Below are 11,385 nucleotides of genomic sequence, written 5' to 3' on the forward strand. Positions count from 1 at the left end.
CTGCTTGTTTTAGATTTTATACAATCACTGACAAAATGAATCAGTAAAAGTTCAAGGAAGTCAGACTTGTCATTTTGAGTGAGTGCAGCTTTAATGAAGGATGCAATAGAGCTGAAATTCTGTCTCAAATCAAACAGTGGGTGATCTGAAGCCTCGACTCCACACTAACTTATACCTGTGTTGTGTTGATGCGATGCGGTCTGTCGGCACAGTTTACAACATGAGTGATTCCCAGATCAGCAAGAAGTCCTTTATCACGAGCCATTGACCTGAAATGACCGGCTTTTTAACATATGTTTGCATGTTTTTGATTACATCATTTACATACATAAATTGAACCGTAGTTAAAGCCACAGGTGTAGCGTGAAGCTTTGGATTTTCACTGATATCTTGGTTAGTTGTTTTTTCTTCTCAAGACTGTGATGACTCGGTACTTACTCATCTCCAATATACAGGCTGGGCCAGATAAGACTGACATGCCCGAAAGGCTGTCTGTTAGTCAGAAGCAGATACCACAGATCCGAGAGATATATAGCCTATATATATATATATGGCGCAATGGTTTGTCTTTTGGAGCTTTTCTGTTAAAAAAAAAAATGTTACAAATCTCTGGAATCAATGATATAGCCTTATATTCTGTGTTAAGTCAATGCATGTGTTATGAGTAGAATGATCAATGCATATTTTCATGGAAATGTTTGTATTTACACATATTAGTTTGACCTTTCTGCTTCTGTAATCATGTTTGCCTTCACAGTCCAAAGGGAAATTAGATGAAAATGAACGGATGTCCTCTTTCAAAACAAAACACATAATTCCTGAGGTACTGTGTAATTTATTTAATAGCAACAAGAAAAGAAAGGACACAAAGTGTTTTTTTGTTTTGTTTTTTTGTCTCTCTGGACTGAGAAATTTAAACGCTTTATCATCACAATTTGGTTTGGTCATCAGTTTCACCAATATCCGTGGGTCACAACACCAATGGATTTGAGCAGAAACCATAAATATGTTGGAACATATGATACCCATTAGAAACTCACTACAGGGGATCAACCCTTAAGACATGTAGCCATGCATGGCTCTTCCACCTTCCCATGATAAAGAGCAAGCCACAACCGTTTCATTTCACTCCAATAAAAAAACCAAACATGCTTGCAGGCTCATTTTGAAACAAGTTCAAAGTATATCTCATCTGGAAGAAATTTAAAAACCTGCCATTTATTTTGTGACCCTGCTGCCCTGTGGAGGTTATTTACTATTTATGGGGAAGCCCTTCAATTTTGCCTTCTGATACCCACTTTGCCATTGCACTACAATGGATATTAGCAAATAAGATCTGGCCCAAAATAACTAGGATAAGGCCATGGGGGAGGAGGCCCTTAAGGGACATGCTCTTGAAATGGGATTCATCACATTGTTACCAAGTTTTCAGTTACAATTTGTAAGCTTCCAGTTTTTTCTTCCTCTCTCGGACGAGGCTCATGTCAAGATGTCGTAGCTGGTTAAGGAAGCCAGGATTAGGACAGATGTCCCTGTGTTGCCGTACAGATTTAACAGCCTCCATTAGAGTAAGATCCTCACAGATCATGAGGAAGGCCAACACTAGAGTGGCAGAGCGACTCACTCCCATCAGACAGTGGACAAACACTCTTCCTGAAGAACAGAACAGAACAGAATCAATGCAAGACACTTAAGCCCCTTTCACACAGAGATTCCGGAAAATACACGGATAAAGTGACTCGGGATTTTACCCGGGTTCGTTTGATTTTCGTTCATTCACACTGCCAGTGATTTTCCGGAATCAGAGAGTGCACACACAACCCGTAAAAAATCCCGTAAAGACACGTGACATCGATGTGACTTGTAATGTCTCAGCAGCGTCTTAAGTTTGCTTATGAGCTGCGATTTCTCTCTCGAGAAACCACGCTTGTGCATTTTTTTCTCTGATTCGATCATAAACCTAGCATAAACCTAAACATAGCCTAGCATAATTCACTAGCTGGCAAACGATCCCGGCTTCAGCGTCATCACTACGACACGGCATTATTACGGCTTTTGTTCACACAGCGCGCGTTCAGGTGTTGTGCCGAATTTCGACCCCCGCCAAATTATTACCCCCCTAGTATTGGTAGGTTTAGGATTAGTTGTGGGGGAGGGGTTAGGATTAGGCAATCAGGTACTGACTTCAACGAGGGGGGTAATAATTTGGCGGGGGTCGAAATTCGGCACAACACCTGTATCAATCCCGGGTCGTGTTTGCGTTCACACAGAAGGCGTTCTGGCAATTTCCCGGGATCATCGCGCTGTGTGAAAGGGGCTTTAGACAGTGCAAATGCTACTTTTAGTATAGCAAAAAGAATGATTCAGTGCCATTAGACATGATGGATGCTTTCGAAACACTGCTTCATGAAACTTCAAAACCATTTTTTAAGAGAGCATGCATACTCAACTCAACTTTTTTCAGAAAACGAGGCTTCGAAAATTTTGGTTTTTGAACTTTTTGAATTTTATAAACACAAACATATGGTATATACTTAATGAGTTGTAGATTAGATTTAATAGATTACACTGTCATAAAAAAAAAAAAAACATTTGTAATTTGTAAAAGGTGTCTTTATTCACCTTTTATCTATTGTTCATGTTCCATATTTGCACTGTTTTGACCAGCATACAGCTGGAGTTTTGAGCGCTTCGAAACAGTGAGCCATTTTGTGAAGCAATTGGTTCAATTTCGAAAGTTTCGATTCTTCTTCCAACAATATTTTCCGTTATGCATGCGTGAAAATGCAGAGTCTGCACGTGAGCCTGCAGAATGCACAAATTGTGTATCTAAATGGAGCGGGAAAATGGACATAAAAATGGCTGACAAAGGTGGAAACACGTTAGTAGTACTAGTATGACAATATAGTTGTAGTGTGCATGCGTTAAACGCGCCCGTAAGAGTTTATGGTCGAAATGATCGAACTCTACAGTGCACGAGAAGCAATGGCAGGTTGGAAAATGAAGCATTCCCCAAGCAGGGCATAGTGAATATTTCTGCTGAAAGTTATTCTAGCCCGTAGTGTAACAAAAATGTTGCATCAAGCATGGTCATGAGGATGTCAACTCACCATTTTTTGACAGTGCAGCTTGTATGAACCTTGCTGTTGGATAGAAAAACACACTTAAGATGAAGTCTGAGGAATCATCAGCCTCTACTCCATAGTAATCTATAGACATGTCTCTGTAAAAGCGGGCTCCAGTGTTGACATGAGGGGGTCCACTAGCAGCATTCACAATATGTGTGATCCCCATATTGTACAGCATTGGTTTGTCACGTGCCGCAACCCTAACAAAATAAAACAGAGAACATCTGTAGTTCTGTGCATTTTATGAATTTCCATTTGAATAGAAAAAATAATACACACTCATTGCCAATGTACACATTAGGCCACACTTGGTTGACATGTCCAGTGGGCCGCCTGTCACTCAACAGGAAGTTCTGCAGTTCAGCAACGGATGGTGTTTCATAGGCACACAGCTCCTTGAAAGACATCCTGGCCCAAAAAATAAAAAATTATATTTTTTTAAATTACAGTAAGGGTTTGGATATTATCATGTTAATATGCCTGATATGCAGTTTAGATGCATTCTCCATCCCTCTTGATTTCAAAATAGCCCATAGTTGAGCCCACCTGAGGCTATTGCTTGTGAAATCTTCTTGTTGCTAAGAGCACATTGACATTCCAATTCAGCTCTTAACATCATTAAATTGAATACTGACGGCTTTTATGGAATATCTTTCCACTTAGGTTTTCCTGACTGTCGTGGCAAACATGTTTACAGCTCAGGTGTAGGAAAGAAAACATGCGATGCCAGAGCTGTGAGCGATTCACTGAGGCTAGCTTTCATAATAGCTCTCAAAAATACCAAAATGTTTCTTTCTAAAAGCCTCTAAAATCTTCCCTCCTTTTGTGAACTTACATTTAGCAGCCGGTGGCCCTTTTTTCCCCCCCTTGTTCTCAGATTGCCTGCTCTTCTCTCCTTGGTCAGGGGCGTTGTTGACAGCCAGTCCACAGATATGTCTCTGGAGGCTGTTTCTTTTTTTAAATGGTGTATAATTATAAACCTCCCTGGATACAAAGAACTCTTCCAGGTCTTAGTGGGCAGTCAGGTTTGCTTTTAGAAGACTGTCTTTCCATAGACAATGATCTTTTGAGCACGTTCTGGCTGCACATATTGTGTATATCTTGGCCAGACTCCCAATACTGTAACTCACTCTTGCAGTGCAGACGAAGGTAAAGGTGGGTCATCAGTGGCTTTCATTGGACACATACATCTTTATCATGAGTCATTGTGCAGGGAAATACATATCATCTCACAAGGTCTCGCCAGCTGCTAGGTTAAACACTCTTGAAATCCAGATGTTCCTTTCATTTGCCTTGAGGGCGAGTCTCTGATAAATGGTGAGATCTTTGCACATCCAAGTGCGGTGACATGTTTGGTAATTGGAGCGTGTCAGATACCCCTCTCAAAGATACTCGGCCTTTTTTGTACTCCAGCTGAAACTGTTTAGTTAGTGCTTAAATGCTACTTGTGTAAAACAGGAAAAGACTTAACTAAGAGTTGTTCTTTCCATGCCGGTAAAATAAGCTTTGAGACCCATAGTAATTAAGGTTTTATGAAGCTAATAAAAAGGAATTAATGGCTTGGGTGTGAAAGCCACATACACCTGTTCCTTCTCAAGATCTGCTTATTACTTACTATTACTGAAACCGCATACTGTATACGAATAAATTACGATAATACAGTATGTTTCAAGGATTTTAATAGACTTTTGTTTCTTTTTTAATGTCCTTGTCCTGTTGAATCAAATAATACAGTGCAGTGGATCTGGCGTTATTTAATCTTTATTTGGAAATGCATTATATGTAATTTGTATTAAGTGGTCCAAATTTGCCAAGTTCAAATTGTCATGGTAGATCCAGTCCATGAATCATTCAGCCTGCTTTTCTTATGTGGTTTTTAAAGTAATGGAATTTTTTTTTTCCTTCAAAGTAACATTTTCTCTTCCGTTTAAAAGTTTGGGGTCAGTAATCATTTCTAAGACTTTTATTCAGCAAAGTGACAGTGAACACGTTTACACTAATATATCTTCTTCTTTTTTTTAAATAAATGCTGTTTTTTTAACATTCTATTCATCATATATATATATATATATATTAAGTAGAATTAAATTTTTTAATATTTACTGTATTTGTAATAAATTAAATGCAGTCTTTAAAAAAAAAAAAAAATAATTCTTACACAGTGTATGTTTTTAGCTATGCTTTTCTATTGCTATTTCTTCAAAGCAGTTTGTCCAAGCCAAAGTATATGTTGCTGCTGGGCTGATCTGTTTGTTCTTTTTATCCATGATATCTCAGGCTTGACAGTCTTCCCTGAGAAAACACTGACACAATGCAATCACGTACAGATGCATCTGTTTTCCAGAGCACTTTTGTGACACTAATGTGGTCATCAACATCACCCCCTCTGTGCCTCTGGTTCCTCCAGTCAATTCAGGAGATGGCTTCGCTTAGCAGAATATATATATACACACACTTGGCTTAGCTGCTTGCGTCTGTTGCCTGTTTCTCTTCTCAACTGCTTCCATGATTTATCATCATACAGTGTATGCCAAGCAGCTAATCAGGAAGCAAAGTAGTGTCTTAATTGAATGTTCTCTGAAAGCGAAGTATGTCTGGGGACTCGTGTGGGTCCTGCTTCCTCTGGTTGCACAGCTGCAGGTCACGCTGTCAGGGTGACGACAGTCCAGGGGAGTTAGTTTCTCTCCTCAAGGTTTCTGTGGGTTAATGCTGTTCTATTACAATCTTGGTTGGTTACAGTTCCCTTAAATTACATTTGCATATTGAAATGTCATTGACAAATGATAAAGGACAGGTTTGAATCTATAATCTATTTATCATGTAGCATTTTTTTTATGTTTATTACAGCACAAAAGAGGCTTATGTTAATGTAGCATATGAAGGATATCAGATGAAAAGAAAAAAGGAAAATATTAGGGGAGGACACAGCATAAAAAACAGCAAGATTTTAATTTGATTTTCATGGCACAGCACTGAACCCTGCTGGAAGCAGTCGGAAGCACAAAGGGAAAATTAAGCAAAAGTACAGTAAAATAGATGAATAAAGTTATACCCTACCCTAGAAATGGTCATCTAGTTAATATTATAACTGACACATAACTTGCATATATTTTAACATGTGAGGTAAATGATTGGAAATGCATGACATATAAAACAAGAAATGTTACAAATTACATTTAGTTATGTTCACTTAGTATACAGGTAAATACAGGTTTGCCAAACTAGTATGTTTATTTTTTAAATCAATACAGATACAAATGAAGTTTATTTGGCACCTTGTTAGTATCTGTTCATGAAACATCTGCATATGAATCCACTAGTGCAGTTGTTACACTTTCTAAAAATACTGTGACCAATTGAATATTCATCCTGCTCATGGTCAATAGAGTTTCTTGTCCAATTAAATGTTTTAAGTATACAGTGCATTTGACAAAACTGTTTATACACCAGTAAATGTTCTCCAAGATAACAAAGGAACTTCTGTGAATCAATGACCTGAATGAAACACATTATTCTGCTATTAAAACAAAAAGGTGCACTAAAAATCAAATCAGTGAAGTGCTGCTCAGTCATTTTAAACAAGGCTTTTAGGATTGAGTCAACAGAAGAATGTTGTGCTTGGCCCGTATAGTTCTCCAGATATGGCTGCCAAAAGCAATGTAAAAGCTAATACTGCTCACAGGGAGTGTTTTCTCTACAGCCAAATAATCAACCACAATTCAATCATTTAATACTGCTTAATTTGGTATTCTATGCTGAATACTGACTCCACTGTTAAATATTATTTGCTGTGTGAGCAGCATGTGGCACTTGTGTGCTGTGGTTCTTGAATATATCGAACAGATTTTCATAAAAAACACCATTCTTCAACATAATTCTTCAGTTACACTACATTTTACAGTAAAATCCCCCATGACTATGCAAACATGCCAGGCGTCAAGTAAGTTAAATATTTTTCATTCAATATTAAAGTGCTTTTATAGCTAAATTCTCATATTATAAATAAAATAACCCTGTAAATGTATGGAAAAGTATAAAGATGGCCTACACTAAACCTGAAAGGCACATGTTTTACTATGAAACTATATATGCAATCAAACCAAAAATTATTCAAACACCCGATATCATTTTTTATATTTCTTTACTAGTGGGTGCAGAACACTATAGTTCATTTATGAAGTGAGGATAGCAAAATAAAGTAAACTGTGACATATTATACCCAAAAATTCTTCATAAAGTGGACTACCAGTAAAATTTATAAAAATTTGGGGCCAAAAATTAATCAGACACTTTGACCTGACCATGTTTTGCTTAAGGTTTTTTTTTTGCTAATGCGACCTTTTTTACACCGCATACTGAACAAAATTAAGCATTGCTTGGTAATTGGTTGACCTAAATTGGTATTATCTAATTCTGTACTTAAATTTAACAGCTGACAGCTACTCAACCATTTGTGAGACAGTCTAACAGAAGGATGGCCAAAACCAGTGAAATATCAACTGATTTGAGTTCTTGTCATATTTTATTACCATTCTCTATAGCGAATTAACTGTGATAATGTGAGAAATGTTGAGGGTGTCTGGAAAAATTTTGGTTTGACTATATATATATATATATATATATATATATATATATATATATATATATATATATATATATATATATATATATCATAAATAATGTAAACATACCATTGCTTGTTACCTCTTCACCCTTTAGTTATAAAATGAATGCATGTGCTTTTGTGTGTTCGTTACATTTGTGTTGTTTTTCTGTCAGAGAATAGGACACAGCATTCGCTTTCTCTGAAGCTGAATGTCCAAATCCAGGAGAAGGCTCAAAAAGTTCCTGTTAGGATAGATTGCACGTTGCAATACGACCGTTTGGATGGCAGTGCGGAGAGTAAGACGCTGACGCAACATAAGGTACGCTAGAACCAGAGTGGCAGACCGACTCATTCCCATGATGCAATGAACAAGCACCTTACCTGTGGATAAAAAACACAGACCGTAATGGTCAGGAGGAGCTGCTAATACTATTGAAATGAACCTTTTCATTTTCATTAAATATGGATATCTGTATTATAAAGCATTTCAGAATCAAGATAAGTTGTTATCAGGTTTAGAGGGGAATTCAAAGAGATAAAGAGGAAATGCAGCAACGGAAGTTTATTTTTCTGTCCTCAAAATGATGTAAAAGTTTTGGATGGTTTTAAATTGCATTTAAAATTAGTTCTTATCTCTTATGGGTTATTTATGACAGGGAAAGGTTTTAGAAATACTTGTATCTTAACTATATTAAGAATTATGAATCAGTGTTAGTTTAAAAATGGACTTCAAATTCCTCCCCAGTGCATTTTGATCGACTTGTTTTGCATTTTTGCATCACATTAGCATCACTGACTGTGGTCACTCACCATTCTTCTTCCTCAAAGCTTTGTGGATGAAATCAGAAGCCGGTTTAAAGTGCACACTAAGATCAAATGATGAGGTGTCTTCTGCTGGGATGCCATAATATACAATTGTATTTCCATAATAACTCTGGTCCCCAATGCTGCCTTGCTTGGAATGGGCAGCATTTAAAACATGAGTGATGCCCATTTTCTGCAAAGCTTTTCTATTTTGAGCAATGGCCCTATAAAAAAGTGAAAATGTGTTATGTAATGTAACAGGACAACCACTATAGCATTAAAAGTGAAGCAACTGCAGAATTGATTTAACTAGAGGGATGCACATTATGATTGAATCTCAATCAAATAAGTCACTTTGAATAGAATAGTATCTTCTCAAATCCTTAAATATAAAGATAATATAATAAAACGAGATGTAAACCACAATGACATAGCTTGCGTGCTATAAATCTTTAAATAAGAGCTAATGGTACGACACCGCATATCAGTTATGTGGTAGTACCGGTAGGCTACTTACACATTTCCGATGTACAGGTTCGGCCAGACCTCGTCGACTGGAGTTAGATCAAGTTTGCATGTGTCCAGAACATTCTCTAACTCTTTAATAGCCAGGAGTCCGTGTTTATGTTTCTGAGCTGTCATTCTTCTGAACTGACCCAAATCAAACTATTAACTTACTCCCGTGAATATTAGTTTCTGCTGTTTTCCCGGGGTTCAGCATACATAATCGGGTTGGCACGTCGTGATCCACACAAACAGGTGCTCTTTATGACGCTGCTCGGTCACCAGATACCGCTGACCATCTCAGCTCTTCGATGTTGATAGAAGCCTGTGTGCGTACAACAAATAGTGTGAATGACCAGGGCAGGGGGCGCCCGGTGGCTCGTAAAGTCCAAACCTCCATTGAGTCGCATTCAAATATATTGATGTTTTTCATCTTACTGGAGACATTTATACTCGAAAAAAATATAACCAATATATTGGAATTAAATATGTGAATTCCAAGGCATGGAACCTGACATGTAAATTGACTTATAGCTTGACAGTCTTAATAAAATATTTGAATAAAATGGCTGCACCAGTAACGTTAATCACGTATTGTGATTGGCTCATCTTGACTAGCGTGGGAAAAAGTAACAAGCACCACGTGATCATGTATGTACTAACTACATCAATGCTTTGGACCAGAATAATGACACTTTAATAGCCCCTGGTTTGACAATACATTGTAAAGCGCTTAGATTTGTTAATTGTTATTTACATATCGTAACTGACGCCTAGGCCGCTAATTCCAACCTATTTAAAAAATATATGTTTCTTATTGTCATTCTAGCTTGTTCCATTTCTATGGACATTGTGATCTGTTTCACAAATGACGGATGATTCATCCGATGACGAGAGAACGGGACAATAAGTGACAATTGTGTTGAGTGAACATTTGGAGTATTGTACATAGTGGAACAAAGAGAAAAACAGAGTAACAGTGTTTGCTGATCAGCTTTGCATTTGTATACTGATCAGCTTAAGATTATATAAAATATATCAAAGATTGTATTTGAGGTTTAATTTGTGCCCAGTATATTCAGTAATTAAATATTGCTTAAAAAAAAAGAACTAAAAATAGCCAACATTTAACCAAAGTACAACACAAAGCTGTGATTATACAAGAAACTGTTTATTATTATGTTAATGATGATTGTTGTTGATCACTGCAGGAGTAGGCTACTGTTTAAATGTTATTAGATGTTTGAATTTACAGATTTCTGAATTGCATGCTTGTTTAAAAAATATCAAGCTACTTTGACTGTGCCTTGTAGTTTAATTCATTGCCGAGAGTTATTAACTGCTTCAGAAATCCTCGGTTTGGAAAGATCCATCTTCTTTCTTTCACTTTCAAGATGGCATCCACCAGAGAGTAATTGCAATAAATCATTAGGTAAGCTAAGACCAGAGCAGCTGAACGGCTCACTCCCACAGCACAATGCACAAACACTTTAGCTGTTGAAAAGAGATACAGTCATGAATCTGACAGTAACAGATCTATCTATCTATCTATCTATCTATCTATCTATCTATCTATCTATCTATCTATCTATCTATCTATCTATCTATCTATCTATCTATCTATCTATCTATCTATCTTCATAAATATTAAATTAGATATCAATTAATAATGAAAATGGATAAAATAATAATAAAATAACACTAACCAGTGTTGATCATGCCTAAAAAAATGTTATACTATTTTAAAAATGGAAATTAAATGTTTTTACATACCACCTGCTGTGCTGAGAGCATCATTAATGTAGTGTGCTGAAGGGTAGAAAAAAGGTGAAATATCAAATGTAGGCAGATCATTGGCCGGAACACCATAGTACTTCACAGTTGTCCCATAAAAATCATCTCTTCCTTTGCAACACATTTTACCATGTGCAGCATTTAAAACATGAGTTATACCCAGTCTCCATAAGCCATATCTGTCATGAGACATGTGCCTGTTTATGAAAGAATGACATAGTAAACGGCTAATATTTTCTTATAATCAACAAATCAAAAAGAAGTCACACACAAATGCACTTACATGTCCCCCAGAAACAAATTAGGCCACACTTCATCGACATGGTTACAGGACAGCTGACCCCCATGTAATATATCCTCCAGCTCTTCAATAGAAGGCGTTTCAGACAAAATGTTGCCCACTGTTCGATCTACATTCTCCATTTTCAGGAATAAGAGCAATGGGGAGAACCCACAACTTTATGAGAAGGCTACTAGACTACATGAGTGACATTTCCAGGTGTGACACTTCTGCATTACCATGTTTTCCCCAGTAGATATCAGTGTATG

General features: G+C 37.0%; 3 protein-coding genes across 3 annotated transcripts; all 3 read right to left on the minus strand.

Moving 5' to 3' along the window:
• Positions 1-825: 825 nt before the first annotated feature.
• dusp13a (dual specificity phosphatase 13a) lies at positions 826-4,059 on the minus strand. The gene is made up of 4 exons (XM_079856360.1): positions 3,964-4,059; positions 3,408-3,536; positions 3,111-3,328; positions 826-1,653 (listed from the first exon to the last, which is right to left on the minus strand). Coding segments are annotated over exons 1-4 (570 nt in total). The 5' UTR covers positions 3,966-4,059; the 3' UTR covers positions 826-1,432.
• A 3,742-nt stretch (positions 4,060-7,801) lies between these two features.
• LOC307148919 (dual specificity protein phosphatase 13A) lies at positions 7,802-9,554 on the minus strand. Its single transcript, XM_079854857.1, has 3 exons — positions 9,056-9,554; positions 8,545-8,762; positions 7,802-8,115 (listed from the first exon to the last, which is right to left on the minus strand). Exons 1-3 carry the CDS (start codon positions 9,178-9,180, stop codon positions 7,904-7,906), a joined length of 555 nt encoding a protein of 184 aa, XP_079710983.1. The 5' UTR covers positions 9,181-9,554; the 3' UTR covers positions 7,802-7,903.
• A 649-nt stretch (positions 9,555-10,203) lies between these two features.
• On the minus strand, positions 10,204-11,329 carry LOC307149397 (dual specificity protein phosphatase 13A). Its single transcript, XM_079855692.1, has 3 exons — positions 11,120-11,329; positions 10,816-11,033; positions 10,204-10,536 (listed from the first exon to the last, which is right to left on the minus strand). The coding sequence occupies exons 1-3, from the start codon at positions 11,257-11,259 to the stop codon at positions 10,334-10,336; spliced, it is 561 nt and encodes a 186-aa protein (XP_079711818.1). The 5' UTR covers positions 11,260-11,329; the 3' UTR covers positions 10,204-10,333.
• Positions 11,330-11,385: the final 56 nt, after the last annotated feature.

The sequence above is a fragment of the Squalius cephalus genome (assembly GCF_949319135.1).
Source record: "Squalius cephalus genome assembly, chromosome: 21".
NCBI lineage: Eukaryota > Metazoa > Chordata > Actinopteri > Cypriniformes > Leuciscidae > Squalius > Squalius cephalus.